Here is a 20,479-nt window from a genome sequence, read left to right on the forward strand (position 1 = left end):
GCACAACCATGTCCTGGCTCTTCTCCTGGCCTTTCTGTCTTTGATCCTTGAGCTCCAGCCCTGTTTTTCTTCCCACCTCGTCTCCTCTCAGTAGTCCTTGGCTTCTCTTTCCTCTCCGGTCTTCCTTCCCCAAGGCTGAAGCGGTCCCGACAGGATGCTTCCTGCAGCAAGTGGAGTCTCCAAGCGGCCATGGAGGTCCTGGTCCACTGCTGGCATCAGGGCTCATCTCCAGAGGTTTGATCCAGCTGCAGTTGAGATGTGGTGCTCCTGGCCTGGCTGGGCTGGCAGGAGGAGGGCAGGGAAGACCTGTCTCTTGGCTGTATTCTGGCTGTCTCCTGCTTGAGGCATGAAGGTACCGATGGCTCTGTCCCAGCATCCCTGGACAGTGGCAGATGGTGGGATGAGAGGTGCTGCCGTGAGGACACAACATGTTGCCCACCAGGTGCTCCATCAGTACAGAGCAGCGGGGAGGATGGCCGCAGCGGGAGGGAGGAGCAGGGCAGGGATGCAGATGGGTCCTGCGTGGTCCCTCCAATGGACGGTGACACCCGTGTGTCCGGTGATGGAGCAGCAGGTGTGAGCATGGCGGGATCTCCCACAGTTACCCTTCAGGAAGGTCACCTCCAGCACAGAGTCAGGGCATGGGGGTGGCTGCACCTGCCAGTAAAAACCAAAAAAAAAGGGGTGGAAAGTGCAGTGCTCTGCGGTGAGGCTCGTCCAGCCCTGGGGCAATGCTGTGGGTCTCCCACCCATCACCTCCCAGCAGCATCCCAGCCCCGTGCCCTGTGCACAGCCTGAGCTGGGAGATGGAAGCGCTGGGAGAGGACTGCGAGTGACTGCGCTCCCCTCTCATTCCAGCTCCTACATAAAGACACGGAAGAAGAGATGGGGAAAGTCTTTTGTCCCTGCTCGCTTTATTAACGAGAGGAAGCAGAGCAGGTTCCCAGCCCGCGGGCTGCCCTGCTGCTCACGCCGCTGCCGCACGGCGGGGAGTGGGGCATCCCTCCGCTGGCTTTCTTTACTGATGAAGGATCCTGCGTTCTTATATTGTGTCTTCAGTACTCTGGTTTTCCATTCAGCCAAGGCACAATAACCTCCTGCAGCCAGAATATTCCTTAATTGGGCAATCTCTGATATACACACACATTTATAAGAATGGCCCAAGCGTTCCCGCCTGATGGGCTCTGCAGTGCCAATAGCAGGTTAGCAGCGCTAATCGAGACAATCACTTTATTATTATTTTTTTTTCTTCTTTTTTTGGGTTGGATGTAGCTGCAAAGTTGTTCTTCTTATGAAATTAAAATGATAAGAGGTTGCGTATGTGGAAGTTCCGTTCTTTGAGGTTTGGAACTACTGTATATTTTCTATATACAACCCTGGAGCAAATCACATCCTCAAATCAATAAAACGCTGTGCTGGTCAATACCATATCATAGCATAATTTAAAAAAAAAAAATCAGGCTTAAAGCAAAATGAGCTCTTACAGCTGATTATTTTGTGCAAATTTTGAAATGGCATTGAATGTTTACTTCCGTTTCGAGGCATGTTGCTTCCTCCAGGCTCCTTCCTCCTGTGTATCGCGGCTGTGGTTGCAGTGACGGTTTTGCATGCTGAGAAACTGCTCTGTTACTCTCTCTCGCAGCGGCCAGGAGAGGAGGGATGCTCGACCTGGGAGCACCGCAGCCCTCCCCGACGCCCCGTGCTCTCATCGTGTCCCTTTACTGTCCGGTTGTGTGTTTCAAGGTGTTACACTGGTGTTCTTGTCTTCTTGCCCACAGTGTGGGGTTGCTTCTATTGTAGAGGGGCTGCCGCAGCCTGTCTGAGGGTGTGTTCTTCGGCAGCGGTGGCTTTAGAAACTGGTGTGGAGATCTGGAATGCCGGGGACGGAAGCCCAGGGACAGCAGAGCTCCCCTGGGGACAGCAGAGCTCTCCCGGCCACACACCCTTGGGTGCTGCCACCGCTCGCTCGCTCGCGCTCCCCCCTTTAACCGGGTTTAACTCTGTGCTTTCCGTTTAACAGAAAGACAAACGAGACACTTCCAACTTCGACAAAGAGTTCACCCGGCAGCCGGTGGAGCTCACGCCCACGGACAAACTCTTCATCATGAACTTGGACCAGAACGAGTTTGCTGGATTCTCCTACACTAACCCCGAGTTTGTCATTAACGTGTAGTCGCGGCGCCGCCGCCCGCCCTCTCCTCGCAGTCCGAAACTCCAGATCGCCTTGTACATACCGACACTAGTCTTCCGGGATTAGCAGTGCAGACATACATACCCTCATGCGAAAACACGCCGACCGCTTGTTTTAGGAGGCCTTCCTATGTCTGTGTCACTCGCTAGCTTGGTTTCCCTAGCTGGAGGTGTTTGGGGTTCGAGTTAACAGTCAGTAATACTTCTAGGAGCTATAGTTGGTGGTGACTAATAGAGTTTTTAAACAGAAATATACCAAATTGCTACAGTCTTTGTAATTTTTGAAATCGGATGCTGAGATTCCAGTGACCCTAGCTACCCACAAACCGTTTCTGTTGAATGCTAAGCATGGTTGATATCTTAAACCGTTGTGCTGAAGCTTGCGATGACTGTGAGCTTGTCTTAGAGGAGCCTTTTGTTCAAGACATGGATACATTTGATCAGTGTGGAAAAGTCTGCTTATAGACCTATATTTTTAAACGCATTGTATATACCGTCAGCCTGGCTCACCGAAGCCGTCTTCCTCCCTCGCCTCCCGCAAGCCTGCGCCTCGCCATACGGCCTTTCCTACACTCAGGCATTAAGACTCCAAACGAATTCCATGCCAGTTCTTGTAAATCAGAGCAAATCTTTTTCTAAGTGAAAGGTGGGAATTTTTTTCTTTTTTTTAACATCTGGAACAGTTTGCAGTTTTGATACACTCTATCAGCGCTCTCATAAATCTTTCTCCTGTTTTTTTTCACAGACACTGGCGAAATTTAACAGCTCTGTAAAGGATATTAATATTCTACCAAAACAAAACACATTTATATTCTCGGTTTACAATTTACCAACTGAAAATACGCCCGCTACAAAAGGGCTGTACTGAGGGCTATTTATAAAGGTAACTTTTCTACTTTACACCCTCTGCTATTATCTTAAAGGCTCAAAACCCATGAATTTTACAGGCATCTTGATTTACCTGATCTCAGCCAAAATTCCTGGGGGTTTTATTCAGTAACCCAGGACCTTCTGCATCATTGCAAAAATTCTGAATCGGAAGAGACAATTCCAGCAGCTGTCTGTGAGGCAGAGCCGTGCCGTGCCTGCAGCGGCAGTGCAGTGCGGGAGGGCAGGGGCAGGCAGGGGCAGGCAGGAGCTGCCCATCGGTGGCCGGGGGGGCGACTCTCGCTCACTGTTGGGTTCACAGCAGGGTGAGCCCCGAGTGTGAGCATCCTTTGAGTCACTGGCTGTTATCCCTTTCTTATTCCATACCAGTTCGGTTGGCTTGCAAAAAAAAAAAAAAAAAAGCAAACCCATATGTATATTTTCTGAACCGCTACCACTTCTAATGTAAATACACATTACTCCATGCCTATAGGGGAAAATGGGGGTGGAATTTTATGAATCACGAGGAATCCTATAAAGGAAATTCTGGTTTGTAGATCTTTTATAAACATCAAACTCTACCTTTTGAAATTATTTTCTTCTTTTAATGATTCATTGAGGAAAAAAAAGGCTGCTAGCAGCTAAAGCTGATGTCCCGCCTGCCCAGGAGCGGGCGGCCGGGTGTCCTTGTCCCGTTATTAAATTGCAGGCAGGCAGTGCCCTGTGCGTGTGGGGGATGTGAGCTGTGAGTCCATGGTCTCTGGTACGGACCTGGGCTGGAGGAAACAAAACAAAACCCCAGAAAAACTGCAAATTGTGCCAGATTGACGAGAGGGTTTATGAGACACACTGCATCGGGCGAAGCCCAGGGAAGCCTGGAGCGCGGGCTGGTTTCTGATGAGTGTTCTCGTAACTCCAGCACACGTTTCAGAAGACGTCTCGCCATCCTCTGCAGACCACAGCTGATGTTCAGAGCATGTACGTTACTGTAACTTCCAAACCTGTTGCTGCAGAATTAGTATTACTTCAGTGGTGAATGTTTTTAATTTCCCTGTCTTCAGCTCTGAAGCTGCTCCCAGGGGCTGGCCAGGATGCTGCTGTAAGGTCTCCGGTGCCAGGGGACACCCCGGGGCTGCCGTTACACGTAGGGGCTGCTGCGGGGGGGAGTTATGTCTTTTCTGTTTGGGACTTGTATGTGTTGGGGTGACACTTCTGCATGGAGCAGGCGTTGCTGAATCGCCGAGCGAGCTGGGCAGCCTCGGATGGGTCCCAACGGGAAGCTGGGCTGGCACGTGGCCATGCTCTGCTGTGCCACCAGGCATCTTCGGTGGCATCTTCAGGATCTGCAGGGTTAAGTTCCATGCTCCAGGGAGAGCTTGGCAAAGGCTAGGTCCTGTTTGCAGGACTCCTACCTTGAGTGTTTCTGACATTGTCCATTCTGCTACTTGCAAAACTCTTATTTCAAGGTTTATTTCCAGGTGACCTGTTTCTTCTGTGGGGAAACGTAAAATGGGATATGCCTGGCCCTGCACAGACATTGAGATTTGTACGAACTCTTCCAAGGAAGGGCAGAGTGACAGTGGTTGACTCACTGTTTGGTGTAATTTGATGATTTAATCTTCACTATTGGATGGGGAAAGCAGAGCTTCAGGAAGATGCTCAGAGCTGAGAGGCTCCAGGAGAGCCCTGTTAGTCAGTCCCCGGGTGCTCTGATGCACGGATAAAGCCCAATAAAACGATGTGAGCATGCTGCCAGGACACAGTGCACCCACCGCTGTGTGCAGCGGTGCAGTGCCAGGGGACAAGGGGACAGTGTGAACGAGCAGTGGGTGAGGCAGGAGAAGGGTGCTCAAGGGGGGGAAAGAGGAGACGTCTCAGTCTGCAGCTACAGAGGAGAGAAAAATTCCCCAGGGCTTGCAGGATGCACCCTGACCCTTCGCCTGTCTGCTGGAAGGGACTTCAGTTGCAAGGCTGTCCCACAGTGAGCAGTCTGGCTGTGGTGCGATGGGCAGTGGGGTCCAGCAGTGGCAGAGGAAGGACCCAGAGCCCTGCATCTCCGAGGTGAGGCGGGAGAAGGAGCTGGGGAGGCAGGACATAGTCACCCACTCCACAAAGAATGTCAAGTTCTCACTCTTCCCCCCCTCCTGGGCTGGATTACACCTGAACGCTGCAGGTAAGTGGAGTTCAGGGTCCTCAGGTGGTTTCCTGGTGGGGCAGGATGGATTAGGCATTCTCCCCCTCAGGGGCTGTGTTGGTCCTTGTGCTGCTGGCGGGCAGCAGAACCTCCATGGCTTCTGCACCAAAGCACAGGCTTTGCGAAGGAGTCGGCGTGTTGTGTGAAGAAGACATGGGGCAGGAGGGCTGAGATTCCCGGAGGTGAAGAAATGACTGCTTGCATTTACCCACTGGCTAAGGATTTCTTTCCCAGCACCAGTATTTGGAAATACGCCAGGGTGCCTTGGTGCAGGAGTAGATTCCCATTCCTGTCTGCAGGGATGTTCGGGCTGCAAATGCCGGTGCTCCCTGGGTGTGCCCTAATCTTTCACTTGGACATTTTGCCAAAGGAAAGGAGAGAGGACTGTGGCTGTTTCTCCAGGCCTTCTTCATTCTAGGTCTAAAGCGCAGCCCAGCTTGAGCTGGGGAGCGGTGGGGAGGCCACCAGGTGCCTGCAGTGATGCAGCACTGCAGGAGAGCCTTGGGGACAGTGGAGGGGCGAAGGGAATGGAGGAGAGCCTGAGCAGGGACCTGCCTGAAGTCAGGGGCAGAGCTGCGGGGCTGTGGGGCTGTGGGCAGGAGAGGGAGGATTGGAAACCCTGACCCGCTCCAACTCTGCTGTCCTGCAGCTGCACATGGCTGTTGGGGACACAGCTGGTCCCGACCCAGCCATTACACAGCAGATCAGGGTTTGTCTGTGCCAGGGCTGTCAGTGACCCAAACGTAGCTGCTCTGGGCCAGTGGGTGCCAGGGGACTGCCTCAGTGCGATGCCATTTGCACGTGGCAAGGGGGATCTGCTGCTGCTGCTGCTCTTGTCTCCCCTGGCTGGACATCTGAGCAGCGTTCTCTTGATAAGAGAGCCACCACCAAAGGAGTTATTGATCCATTTAATAAATAAATGCAAGTTTGCTTAGTGGCCAACCCACAAAGGTAGTCTTGAAGATGGGAAGATGCACGAGTGCTCTGGCAGTAGATAAGCTCTGATGATTGTGAATCCCAGGAGGATTGTGAATCCCTGAATACGAGTGAAGAACTAGGGTTGTTTCTAGAGCATAGTGCAAAGATCTAGCTGTTCAAAAGGTAGGGCTTACATTTGGAGGGTGGACCTATCTCCTACTAGCAAGTGCTGCAGCTTCTCTGCTGTTGCAGAAGCAGGTGAGCCCCTGCTCCTGCAGCAGCAGCAGAAGCAACAAGCATCTTGCTCCATGCATGGAAGTGTCATCCAAGCTGTTTATTTCTGATCACGTTCAAAGTGGCAATTAAAACAAGGAAAAAGAAAAAAAAAATGTTTATTGTTGAACAGTTTGTGTTTGTGAATTTGATTTCACCTGCAAGTATTTGATGACTTTTCTACATCCTAGACTACCTGCTGTGTGTTGTCAAAAGATTCTCATAAGGACCTCCTTTTAGATGGGCATATACTCTTTATTCTATTTGCTGCATGTATGAAAAAATAAAATATATAATTTTAAAGAAACCCTGAGAGCTTGACTTCCTTTTCCCGCGTGACTCCGGTGACGTGCAGGGGGAGAGCCATGGAATCCTGGCAATCAGCAGCTGGTTCTGGCTGCTGGTCACCTGGAGGGGACCCACCGAGCCCTGTTACAGCAGCAAACACTGAGGTGTCACAGCTTTTCTGTAGAAGAGATACGTATCTGTACAGGTGGGGAACACCAGCAAACAGAGCCTTCCTGAATACAGGTCCTGGGCTGGAAACCTGCAGCTGTGACTGCGCTTAAAGATACAGTATAGACCAAGGGGGAGGGAAGGTGTTGGTTGTTTGGATCTTCAGTTAATCGCTAATTAAGATGAGTTAATTGCTAATTAAAATGAGTTAATTAACACTATTGCAGACACTCTTCCCACCACCCAGTGAATGCTGGTTCCCAGTCCCTATAACTCATACGGGGCTGCAGGGGGTGTGTGTGTGTGTGAACCCTGGCACTGCGGAAGTGGGGTGCCAGGCAGACCCTCTGCGGGCACATGGCGTGGTGTCACCCCGCCACTGCAGCAAGTGCAGAGGAGCAGCAGGATCAGAGGGTTGGGGCTCTGAGCATCCTCCAGCATCGGCACATGGCCCTAACAAAGCTACAAAGGGTTTCCTCGCCGAGCACACCATTATGCAGCTTTCTGCTCGCTTGCACAGAGAACTGCACAGCACAGACCCGTTTTTCTCCATCGAGGAAATGTGCTTTTTCAGGAATTGTCCTTGTGAAAGCTGGTGAGCATGTTAGGAAGGGCATCTCCTTCTCCCTTTGGGGATTTCAGCTAAGCCTTCAGCAAGAAGAAGTCCTTGTCTCTCCCACGTGGGGTGGCTGGTGGTCACTGGGGATCCGCATGGGGGTGAGAAAACTGCAGGGCTTGACTGGCCCCAGCACTGCCTGCGTAACCCGGCATCTCTCCTCCAGGCTGGACAGTCCTGGTCTGTCACCCTGCTCCCCAAGCAGCAGCCTCTGCTGCTGGCCACGGGACAGGTGAGCTGCAGGATGGGGTGCTCTATGGGGACATGCTCGGAAGGTCTCCTGTGGCCCCAGCACAAGGTTTCAGGGTGTCTGGCCAAACCCCTCTCCAGGTCCCCTGATTTGCCCGTTCCCAGCATGTCAGAAATACTTCCGAGCCTTGGATATTCTGGCTTGTGTAAGTGAAACATTTGGTTTTGTGACACTTTCCTTAATTATGGGTGCTAATGACAAAACCATTGTGACAAATGACTCAGCTTTTGATAGTGAAGTTAATTAATTCTGAAGTTAGAGTCTCCATCGGAGTATCTAGAAAAACCCGATTAAGAAGTCTGCTTACCCAGTGTAACACGGGCAGCAAAAACCCAAGTCCCCACAACACGTCAGGTAAAATCCTCCCCACCGCTGTGAGGGGATGATCCGCTTGGAGAGAGGAGAATAAAGGCCAGGCATCAGCACAGCGTTTGCCTCCCGAGCCATCCCTCCATCCATCAAAGACATCAGGAGGAACACAGCCTCATTAATGTTTGAATGAGTGACCAGAAGCAGCTTTGCGTTAGACTCTGACCTTCAAGAGCCGTCTCCCTGAAGCCATCTTTCATCTCTTTCATTTGCATTACAATCCTGTTTGCCTCGTTATTCGTTATCCACTTCTTCTTCAAAGAATTTAAATCAAATCAATTAAATTGCGGTGGGTTGGAGCAGCAGCAAACCTTTTATGGTGGCTCAGCATGGTCCGGCTGGACTCAGACTACAAAATATCTTTTAATCTACTGCTATTTGTTCTTTTATTACTTCTGTGGTACCACTGCCTCATAGAATCCCTTTGATAATCTTCCTCCTTTCCCACCCATCCCAGGCAGACCTGTTCCATGGTCTTTGTATGACCTTGGGGAAGAGATTCCCTCACCTTCCCTCCTGCAGCCCAGGATTGGGCTGTTCCCTGTGGGGCTGCTGAGATGGGGAACTGCTGAACTGCACACAGCACCCCATACCCTCAGAGCCAGCACGGAGCATCTGGGGGAACCCTGTGGCACTGGTGTGATGTTTTCTGTCCCGTGTCATCCCCTTCCCTCTCCTGGACTTCTTTTATCTTTGCTTTATCTTGTTATATTTATTTGATAGGATGAGGGGTACTGGTTTTAAATTGAAAGAGGGGAGATTTAGATTAGATACTAGAAAGAAATTCTTTACTGTGAGGGTGGTGAGACTGGAACAGGTTGCCCAGAGAAGCTGTGGATGCCCCATCCCTGGAAGTGTTCAAGGCCAGGCTGGATGGGGCTTTGAGTAACCTGCTCTAGTGGGAGGTGTCCCTGCCTATGGCAGGAGGGTTGGAACTCGATGATCCCTTCCAACTCTAACCATTCTATGATTCTGTCTACCCAGGGTATCGGTACAGAGGGAAAAAAAGCAGAGGCGATGGAGGGGCACGGCAGTGTGTGCAGCAGGTGCGTGCGAAGGCAGAAGTGTGGGCAGAGCAAGGTGGCCGTTCACATGCGGCTGCTGTAAGCGCCTTCACCCGCGTCTCCCCAGAAGCTGTGTGCTAGCCCATGCCTGACCACCCCTGCACTCCCTCTGCATCTTCCTGGAATAGAGAGGCTTAGTAAGGATGGATTTCTGTTTCTCTCCCCTGCTGCTTTTATTGCTACTAAACTGTCGGAAGTCCAGCGGGGGGCTGCAGAGCTGGTAGGCAACCACACACGCTCACACCGAGAGAGCCGGCTCGTGTCACATGCACTTGGGCTGGTGGCACGTATGGTATCGCTCACTCATGTCACATCTAGGAGAACCTCCCTGAACTCAGTAGCACATCACATAAGGACACACCAGCCTTGCCACTGGAGTCCTGTTAGAGCCAGTAGCTTGCAACCAGCATTTCCAAAGCATGTGCAGATATAAATAATCCCCTCGTAGGAGTGGGGAAGGATGAACACATGTGCCAGAGGCTCTGGAGTCCTTATCCCCTTGCAGCCCCCGGGAGCAGGGAAATGAAGTGAAGACTAGGCAAGGCTGGAGCTCAGCGTCTCACTGCATTGCTAATGACCTAAACTCGCCTTGTATCAGAGCCTCTCTTCCTTCAAGGGAAAAACCTAATCCAGCTAGGGATTATTTCTGACTACTTACTTTCTGTCACTTTGCCAATTTAAATGCAGCAGAGCTTTCATCGCTGGATTTGGAAGGACAAAGCCTAACAGATCTCAGTTTAGGACATTTTTGCCTGCAAGGACAGGGGTTTTTTTGCACAAGTTGTACAATTTTTGCAGCATTAGTTTGTTTCTGCTGTTTGTTTCTACTTTGCCCAACTCAGAAGGGTCCAGGTTGGTGAGCAGGTAGGTGATGATGGATAAAGCAGTGAGTAGCAAAGGGTGACCGGGCCCAGAGCTGGAGGAGCCCAGGCTGCACAGGGCAGGGTGCCGGGTTGTGACCACCTGAGCACACTGCTCTCCAGAGTCCGAGCTGCAAAGCAGAGTGGCAAGGTCCCCAAATTCTTATTGGCTGCACATCTTCGTGACCCCCCTGCATGTCTCCTGGGGTGGCAGAGCTCCGGACTCAATCCTGGGAATGGCTACTCCAAGCAACGAGCTGTAAGAGGGGTGCAGGGCTTGGCGAGGGGTGCCCCTGCCACCAACCTGTACAAGGGCCAACGTGATCCAACATGGACTTTGATTCTGTTTGAGCTTGCTTTGTTAAAAGCCTAGGAAACGGTACATGTGCACTCTGCACACACCTACACACACTATGTTAAAATAACACAATTAAGGCTGCAAAATCCCCCACTCAGAATGCAATTTGCAGCCCCTTCGCTGTAGGTGTGAGATATCTTTGCTGCCTCCTCCCCAGGACGCCTGCCTCTGCGCAGGATGGGGGCCGGGCTGGGTGCTGGTGTCAGGCTCTGCCCCACGCGCCGCAGGAGCTGGGTGACAGGCGGTGGGAGCGGTGGGGGTGGCAGGATGGGGGAGCTTAATGCCATGGCTGAGGCAGCTGTCCTGGAGAAGCACGGTCCCTCTCCACACCTTGCCTGGCGCTACCTGCGTGGTACCCATCCAATCGCTCAGGAATGCCATCCCAGTGCAGCCATGCACGGGGCTCACCTTGGTGTCCAGCCTGTGACACCAAGACATGACCCGTGACCATCGTGTGCCGCTGCCCATGCCAATCGCAGAAACTGGGCAACTATAACCCCTCCTCACAAACCTCACAGAAAAAAAAGCCCCGTGATTCAGCTTGGATGGATGCTTCAGACCACAATCCCTGAGTCTCCATCCTCACCCTCATCAGAGAGGGCTGTCCACCCCCCAGTCCATCGAGCACTGCAGGTTTCCAGGTGGAAATGCTGGAGAAGCACCCGGGAGAGCCTGGGCAGACCTACCTCTGCCTCCAGCTTGAGCTCTGAACAGAGGCAGTAACCCCGGAAAAGGGCCCATATCGAAGCAGGGGAATAAATCAGGGTGATCCACAGCTGGGCAGCCAGTGGAGCTGGGGAAGAAGTAGCACAGCATTGCAATCAGTATGCCCTGCCTAATGAGTATGCACAAAGAAGGTGATTTAAGGTTGAGGAGGCTACTTAATTTTCACACTTCTTAATTTCTCAGTACCTGATTTTTTTTGGTAACTTTCAGAATTTTCTGTTTGCATTTCGGGAGTAAATAACTAGTATTTACATGTGAGTGCATACAAATGAGAACTGTGGAAGTACATGCTATTGGGTAAATCATATGCCTCACTATCTCACCCGTACCCCTTAAAAAGCTATTAATTTAAGAGGTGGGTATATTATAGGGCTTATTCGAAAGGTCGCATGAGTCATAAGCTCATCCAAATGGCTGCAAAAATGTTTTTGACAGAGATGAGGAGACAGCAGAGAGGTGTAGAGAGAGAGGGTTGAGGGGGTTTAACTGGCGGCAAACAATTAAGGAGCTTGATGTGGAAAACACCCCAAGGTACAGCATCTGCCTGCTGGCACCTGCGTCGGCTTTGCTCTCTCGCTTGGGCAGGTGACAAAAACGGGTGTCCTCGGGCAGGCTGTGCCCGCGGGCTCCGGGTCAGCGTGGGCCGGTGCTGGGGCATCCGCCGGTGCCGCTGGTGCCGTGCCCCCTCCCCGCCCGGGGTCTGCTGGTGCCCGGGGCTGTGTCGGTGCGCGGCCCCTCGCAGCCAGCCGGTGCTCGGAGCCCAGTACCGACCGGGGCAGCAGCTCCAGTGCCGGGGCAGATCGCGCTCCACGGCTCCCGGCGGCGACCGGGTAAGCCGGGCTGCCCCGTACCGGGGGGGCTGGGGGCGAGTGTCAGCCCGGCACCATCGGGGTGGTGCCGGCACCCCGAGGTGGGCTCCCTCGCCCCGTCTCGGTCCCCCGGGGCAGTCACAATCCCGATCCCCCCGGGGTGGGGTCCCTCGCCTGGTCCCGGTCCCCGCCCCGTCCCGGTCCCCCACTCCGGGGCAGTCCCCTCCCGGTCCCGGCATCCCAGGGTGGGCTCCCCGTCCCGCTTCCCCCTTTCCCCCCCGGGACAGTCCCCATCCCCGGGCGGTGCCCTCGCTGCCGGCCTGGCGGGGGGTGGGGGGGGCGGTTTCCAAGCGGGGCGGCCCCCCCGCGGCCCGCCCTCCGCTGCCCCCCGCCCCCGCCGCCCCCCGCGGATGCCTTGGCCGGGCGGCGCGGGGGAGGCGCCGGGAGAGGCGCCGCGCTCCCGCCGCGGGCGCACGGCGGAGCCGCTCCGCGCCCCGCGCCGCCGCTCGGGCCATGCCGGTCGGGCGACCGGGGGCTCGGCGGCCCCGCTCAGCGCCGCCGCCGGGGGGGCCCGGCTCGCCGCGGGCCGCGGGGGCATGAGGCGCCGAGCGCGGAGCGCGGCGGCGGGCGGCGGCGCCGGCCCTTCCCCTGCGAGCCGCCGCCGTAGGATGAAGCAGCATGAGGATGTGTGACAGAGGCGTCCAGATGCTCATCACCACGGTGGGAGCCTTCGCAGCCTTCAGCCTGATGACCATCGCCGTGGGCACCGACTACTGGCTCTACTCGCGCGGCGTGTGCAGGACTAAGTCCACCAGCGACAACGACACGAGCCGCAAGAACGAGGAGGTGATGACCCACTCGGGGCTCTGGAGGACGTGCTGCCTGGAAGGTACCCACCGCCCCGCCGACCCCCACCTCCGACACCCCCCTCCGCCCCGCCGGGGGGCCCTGCCCAAAAGTTTGGGGGAGGGCAGGGGCATCCCGGGACCCCCCCCCCCCCCCAACCCCAGAGCCGGGCCCACGGCGAGCCCCGGGCACCCGCCGCCGGCGAGCGGAGCATCCCATCCCTCCCGGCCCCGTCGCCCTCCTCTCCCCGGGCACGGAGACGGCGCTTGCTGTGGCACCGCCACGGGCGAGGGTGAAACTTCGCGGGTGGCTGTTGCACGCAGGACGCGGGGTGCGGGTGGGGCCGGGCCCCGGGTGCGGCCGCAGGGTGCTGGGGTCCCCCGTGCCCGGGGACCGGCGCGTCCGTGGGCAGCCGCGCTGTGCATCCTCCCGGCAGCGCGGTGCGTGTGCCTGCTATCGGGGAGACGGGAAAGCTTCAGGATGAGAGGCCACAGGTCCCTCTCCCGGCTCCAGGGGCTGCTTTAATGTGAATCGCTCAGCAAGCAAAGCCCCTCAGCCTCCCCCTCTCTCCGAGGTTCCGCAGGCACCGTGTCCCCGCCACAGGGAAACCCATCGCACCCACCCGGCGTTTTTACAGCCAAGCCCCATCACCAGTGCCAGCCCTTCCCCTCTGAACAGCAGAGCGGGGCACGATGTGCTGCTGCTGCCCCACTGCAGCTTGTCCGTCCATCCCTCAGGGACTGCGCCCCACGGCCTGCCTTGGCTGACCCACGGCTGGGCTGCTGCTCCACGCTGCCCCACGGCTGGGCTTACCGCTTCGCCCCGTTGCTTCACTCCTGCAGCAGCATCCGGCCACAGAGGCCACAGCAGCTCCTGCCCTCCTGCAGGGCAGGCCACGCTTTGGGGGCAATTTTTGACCCAGAGCTACTGGTTGAGATTTATATGAGCAACAACCGGCTGTGCTTAAACATGAGCTTGAGTGGAGCCAGGTGCTGGTACCTGCACAGCAAAAAAATGGCCGATGGAATCACACTAGGCTGTAACTTTTGAAATTAGCGGCAGTGGTTGGTGTACTCAGGGGGACCTGCCCCACTGTCCTGCCCCAGGGGCATTAGGCTTCCCCAACCCAGGAGTGACATCTCTGACGGTGGGGGCAAGTGAGCCACGGTGGCCGAGCTGCTCCCTCCACATTGGAAAGTTCTCGGTGAGTCACGGCCGTGGATGCAGAAATACCCTGTCTGTTCCCGGTGCTTGGTCCTAAACCCAGTGAAGTCAGTTGGAGCTTTCTTATTGATTCAAGGAGGGTTTGGATCATGCTCTAATTCCATAATAAATAATTTGAGATAATCTGTCTCCTCTCTTGGGCTGAGGGAGCCGAGGAGGCAGCAGCCAGGGCTGTGAAAGATGGGATCGCTGGAGGCATGAGTAATTTCCAAAATTCTTGGGTTTGCTGGCTGTATTTTTTTTTTTCAGCGAATGTTTTATGTTTCCCTCACTGCGATAAATCACTGCTTTGGAAGGAGCCAGTGAGGCCCCGGTCTCCTGGGCACAGCACACTCAGGAAAGGGCTTAACGGTGCCGTGCCAGAGCTGAGAGCTGAATCACAGTCTGTCGCCCTGAGTGGGAGCAGTGGGGCACATGCACACCGTGGGGTCATCACTCCCTGCTGCACATTGTCCCCCTGGGCTGGTGGTCCCACAGCAGGAGCGGGGTGGCTCTGCGCGGTGCTGTGCCACTGCTGCTCGGCCGTGCCCGTGGCACAAGCGAGGCATCGTGCTGGGCACAGGCTCTGTCATCCCTTGCATGCGCCTAACAGTGCGGGTGGGCAATGGGGGCTGCGGGTGGGCATGCAGCATCGCGGCGGCGGCCAGACAGGGAGGGTCCCAGCCGGTGCTTGGGGTCAGCACATGGGGCTGCGATGGTGCTGGGGGTGGGGGATGCAGCAGGACTGCTCATCACCCTCCTGGATTTTGCTGGAGAAGCGCACTGGTGCCTCACTGGCTGTTAATTGATGCGATGCTGGGAAAGGAAAATTTCGCCCAGCCGAGCTGTGCAGAGCTCAGGCACATTCCGTGCGGAGGAAGGACAGTGCTGCAGCGGGGGCTGACGTCCCCCCGGAGCTGAGGGTCGCTGCTGCAGCCTCTCGGCTGCTCTTCCACCAGCGTGCCCTGCGCCAGGGGAGCACTGGGTGCTGAGCCCCTGCACCCAGTACTTTTACATGCAGCAGGTCCTGTCTGATTCCTGCTGGCAGGGCCTCATTGTGTCTCTAATTTCCGTGCACTCATTGTATCTAGCTTGAAAAACAGACACAGGTTGCACTTTATCATCCTGTGCCTAGGAATGAATACAGTCAGGCGAAAGGGCCGTTTCTCCTGTGGTGCGGAAGATGCTTTTAGCACTGAGCAGTGCTCTCTGCCCGTCGCAAAGCGCCTCGGCCTTGAACTTTCTGCCACTAACGGGGGTTTAATGTGTGTAACGACGGAGGAATTAAGTGGCGAGCGCCGGTGGCTCGTCTCCCTGAGTGTGCGTGGCAGATTATTAACATGACCGACGTGAGCGCTTGGGTGCACGCTCCGTCGCAGATGCTCTTTAAATCCATGTCAGTCACACGCGCGCAGCGCCTGCGTGGGAGCCGCTCGCACCACGTGAGCGTCAAAAGCCCATGGGCGAGAGTGGATAAATCTTGAATGAAGCCACCGCAGACCTATGTAGAGACACCCACGCTGGAAAACACAAATTAGTGGTTGACTCAATATCTGGAGCCCAGGCAGGCGTTCCCAGACTGCTGTGCTAGGATAGCCTCGGTTTTAAATTGCAGTGCTTGAGTGCTAATTATCATTAGTATTTTACAATATGCTAATACTTAGTGGGTGTCTTCTTGTACTTCCCGCTCAAACGTGACCAGCGTTTGTCAGTTTGTGTCCCCTGTGGCTGCTTATTGTCAGTTGTTTTCCTCTGTGACTTTGTTATATGAAAGGTAGAGAAATGCACAGAACTTCAGGGAGGGAGCTGAGGTTGAGAAATAGCTGCTAAGGCTTCTGTTGGGTTTAGGCAAGTAAAAGAACTTTGGTTTTCATCAAACTTAATTAAATTCAGCATCATTAAACGCAGGGAGCCTCCTTTTCCTCCCTGTTGTGTGGTATAGATTGGGATTGGCTCCACGGCATCGTGTGGAGCTGGAACAGGCAGAAGTAGCAGGAGGATTTGGCCAAGCCTGCTTGAAATACCATATTTAAGGTGATGTGGTACTTTTCCTTTCCTCCTTCATTTCCCTCATCAGACTAAAGTGCTCTGTCATTTCTGGAGGACCACAAGCATTGCTCTGCCATCCTGGAGGATGCACAGTGTCCCGCTGTCCCTCTGAGGCATCCTCAGCTGGGAGGGGACATGGGGTGGTTTGCAGAGGACATGGGGTGGATTGTAGAGGACACGGGGTGGATTGTAGAGGACACGTCTGCCTGTGGCTGAGTGAGGATGCAGGGACACAGAGCCATTCCTCAGCTGAGCTGTCTCGGTCCCCCCACTCTGGTGTCCCCCACAGCAGCATCAACACAGCCTTCACCAAGCCGGTAGTTCCTCCCTGCCAAACCTCCAGAGCTCTGCTTGGGTTTTGGTCTTTTTTTTGGGGGGGATCTTCTCTAGATTAAAACTCAATATGGGGAGTATTGTCAGCTGACCCATACAGCCCAGAGGACCCTGCTGAGCCATTTCTACACCTGACCTGTGACTCCTGCTCGGCTCAGTCCTGGAGGCTCCAGCTGAGGGTGAATCCACGGTGTCCCTAGGCCAGGGTCCACGGTGTCCCTAGGTACTGGGAAAAGAAACGAACCCCTCAAACTTACTTTGAACATAAGAAATAATCTCTGCTGTTTTCCTCTCTTACCCACAATCATTTCATGTTTTCTTTAATACTCTTGATAAAGACATTGTTACAGCTCAACACTATTCTGGTAACAGGCAATCCCGTGTAGAAATATCCCATCGGATAACAATGTACAATCTCTGCAATCTGCCTCCCAGTCCCTTTAATAAAGCACTGTTGATTCTGCATAATACCGGTCTTTTACTTTTTCAGGAGAGCTAAATCAAATACCTTGTGGAACTCTAAATGCATTATGTTACTGATTTCCTTTATCAACTAAATTTGTAACCACATCAAGAAAAAATTATGAAGTTTGATAAATCTATTTTCTGCCAGGCTGTTTGACATTTATCGCATCCCCTGGTTCCTCCCCACCGCTGCCCACCTCAGCTAACCCACAGGCGATGCCAGGGGAACACAGCTCCTACCGCTGCCCAGCTCCATCGCTCGTGGCACAGTCTGATTAAACATTAAACCAGCTTCTCCTCTCTTCTCGAAACTCAACAGAATGCCAAGATTTATTAAAATCCATTTTAGATCTTCAGGAAACTTCTCAGCCTATTCTCTGAACGCTCTTGGGAGAAAGTTCTCTAGTCCTACCAATTTCATGTTTACACTTAATAGTCGCTGTTTAGCATCCTCCCTAACTCCTGGAGGAATACAGGAACCTATTTGTCTCCAAGTACAGAACAGAAGTATCTGATGAATAAATAATTGTGTGTCACTTCTGCTTCATGACTGACAGTTGCACAGTCATGATCTGGTAGTGATTTACATCAGTGGTAAAGCTCCTTTCTTCTAAGGTGACTAAAGAATTCCTCCTGGTTTTGCTTAAGCCTTTTGATTGCAGGTTTATTTTAACTGATCCCATTAGCTTCTCTTATCAGCCGCGTGCGTGTCCTAACTGCTATTTGCAATACCAAAATTCCTGATTTTTAATTGTTTTAATTGCAATTTTCAGTTCCCCTCTTGGCAGGCCTTGGGGCACCAGGATAGCACTCTGCCCTCGCTCCTGAGCAACACTCGTGCTTCTGCGTTTACATTTTTCCCCAAACTGGTTTTGTCCGTGGTTGCTTTTGGCTCTGCAGAGCTGAGCCTGTTCGTACCAAAGACATTAAATTGGACTGGAAGCAGCTGCCCTTGGACAGCCACCAGCTCTTCCCCTGCTTTCAGCTCCTCTCAGTCCTTCTGAGTGAGGCCAAGCAGAGAATTTCCCCAAGGTGACAGCAATATTGTTTCTGTTAGAAAGTTATTATCTTTAATTTTTAAAAGCGCCAAGCAAATGTCCCTGAGATTGCAATCATCCATGATAGAGCACTTTTTCTCGCTACTCATTATAGGTAGGTATTTAAGGAGCTGCTCATCCTGTTCCTCTGTCTGGTTGGTGTCTGTAATAGATTCTCATCAACAACCCGTCTCACAATTGAACACTTCTCCACGGCACTCTTGGTCCAGCTCCGCGGTGCTGCCAGCACCGGTGATGGTGTCTCTTGTGTGGCTGCCAAGTTCTCCAAACGCAACCATGCTGACCTCCCTGGCAGGCAGCCGCTCCAGCCCACCGACCCAGTAGCCCCATCCAATGCTGCCACCCCACACGGCTCTGTCCCAGGGATGTCCGCCAGCTCCGGCACCAAGGGGAGCCCTGGGATGACAGCCATATGGATGGGGGACCATCAGCATGGGCTGGAGGTGGTGGAGGGGGAGACAGGACAGGTCTGTAACGGCATGGCAGGTTTGGGGAGATGAGTGGGGAGGGGTTATTTGCTCTTCATTATACAAGATCTAGTTGCTCTCTACAACTCCCTGAAAGGAGGTTGTAAAGAGGCGGGGGTCGGTCTCTTCTCCCAAGTCACAGGTGATAGGACAAGAGGAAATGGCCTCAAGTTGTGCCAGGGGAGATTCAGATTGGATATTAGGAAAAATTTTTACACTGAAAGGGTTATTAAACATTGGAATGGGCTGCCCAGGGAAGTGGTTGAGGCACCGTCCCTGGAGGTATTTAAAACATGGGTAGACATGGTGCTTAGAGACATGGTTTAGTGATGGTTTTTATCAGTTAGGTTGATGGTTGGACTAGATAATCTTAAAGGTCCCTTCCAACCTAGACAATTCTATGATTCTAGGGAAAGATGGAGGCATCTGAGATGATAGTGATGGGTGAACGTGAAGAGGCACCAGTTACCTGTTTGAGAATATCTGCTGTAATTACTGTGCAGCAGGTTTAAGAACCCTTCCTCTCCACCCCCAGCAAGCCTTTCCACCAGCACAGCACTGAGGAGGGGCAGGCAACGCTCTCGGCACTGGGGTCAGAACAGGACTGAACAAATGCCTTGAGCATGGGGCTCTGCGGGGTGTCACACGTGACGCCCCAGGCACAACCTCTGACTTAGGAAATCCCTGAGCCTTAATTTGATGGAGGAAATATTGAATAAGCATTAATTATGGTCCTCTGATAGAGATGAAAATTAGGCTAGCTGGACCCTTGGTCTGCTCCAGACCCATGTTCTTGTGGCACGTGGCCAAATGCCAAGAGCCATAAAAAAATCCTTCTGGACAGAGAAGAGCCCTGGCCACTGCCAGCCAGGACTGTGCCTCCAGGCAGCCGTGCCTTCGGATCTCGCTGCTGTTTGGAAGGCATCTGGAGAGGAGCCGTGCTTCAGCTCGCTCCCACCAGCTCCGCTTTGAGAAACTGTCACTTCGAACAGGGGGCGCAGAATTTACCCTCCTGGGGTGCTGCAGCATTTATCTGGACAAAAATCCCGTCTTCTAGGGTGGTGTAGAGAGCTGGTTCCCACATTGCCTGTGAGCAGCACGTGATGAGTAAAATGTATGCTGTGAACAGCTCAGAAACAGGCATTTTATTGCTGCATAGGCGTGGTGCAGAGTCTGTCATCTCAAGAGCTGTTACTGTTTAATAGAGGTGGAAGTCTGAATTTGAATGAGGCTCAAGTGGGTTTTTTTCCCATGCAAGGTCACTACTTCCATTACGGCTGTAAATAATTAGGGATGGCTAATGAAGGCTGCAAGCCCCGGTGCTGGTGGTTGGGAGTGTTGCTGTGGTTTGGGGGAGGATGCCCCATGGATTGGTGCTGGATCCTCCTCTCCCTGGTCCCCAGGGAGGTGGGGTGCTGGCACGGGCTGGCCGGGAGGTGCCAGCGGATGATGTTTGCTGAGAGCAGCCAGGGAACGGGGAGAGATGCTTGGCTCTGCCGCCAAGAGTTACATGGCCTTTGGTAAATCACTTCCCTTCTCTCTGCAGGAGGTTTTTTTGCTTTTTGTCATGTGGGGTTGGGTGGATTCATTAGCGTTCATCTCTTATACGGCTCCTGGCAAGGCACACTGCTGGTCCTCAGGGTATAGACCCTTCCCTGGCCACCAGCACAACCTGCCTGGACCACGCTGTGCTCTTTGGCACCACGGGCCACCTCTTGTTGGTTCAGGGTAATGGTCCAGGTGTGGAGATCTGTGATGCTCTTCAGTTGCCCGTGCTATTTGGGATGAGATGAGGTGAGACAGTGGTGTTCAACTTCCTCAGTGCTTCTCGCATCTCGGTGGTTACTCTTCACATGGATTTCACCATGGATTTTTAATGAACACAATGTGTGCTTCACAAATAGACATTAACCTCCTTTTTCAGGAAAATCAAAACTGCTCTTAAAATGATACAAATGTGCTAAACCATATGTATAGGGGGGTTGCTCAGCCACTGCCCGAGGGGTCCGGCTTGGGGTGGGGGGGTTAAATCCCTGGCTCACCTTGCGTGTGAGTGTCTGTGGCTGACTCAGGGCCGTGCACTGGCAGGGCACAGATGCAACGTATCC

The 20,479-nt window shown here is 53.7% G+C and overlaps 2 protein-coding genes across 2 annotated transcripts in view; both read left to right on the forward strand.

Annotated features, from left to right (window-relative positions):
- PRKCB (protein kinase C beta) overlaps positions 1-2,173 on the forward strand; it is a 132,993-nt gene extending 130,820 nt beyond the window's left edge. The window contains exon 17 of the mRNA XM_074158700.1: positions 2,021-2,173. Within this exon, the coding sequence (XP_074014801.1) occupies positions 2,021-2,173 (153 nt within the window). The remainder of the gene's footprint in view (positions 1-2,020) is intronic.
- A 10,455-nt stretch (positions 2,174-12,628) lies between these two features.
- The window catches only part of CACNG3 (calcium voltage-gated channel auxiliary subunit gamma 3), a 31,752-nt gene continuing 23,901 nt past the window's right edge, over positions 12,629-20,479 (forward strand). Inside the window, exon 1 of the mRNA XM_074158534.1 lies at positions 12,629-12,839. Within this exon, the coding sequence (XP_074014635.1) occupies positions 12,629-12,839 (211 nt within the window). The remainder of the gene's footprint in view (positions 12,840-20,479) is intronic.

This window comes from Numenius arquata, chromosome 14, assembly GCF_964106895.1.
Source record: "Numenius arquata chromosome 14, bNumArq3.hap1.1, whole genome shotgun sequence".
In the NCBI taxonomy this organism is placed as follows: Eukaryota; Metazoa; Chordata; class Aves; order Charadriiformes; family Scolopacidae; genus Numenius; species Numenius arquata.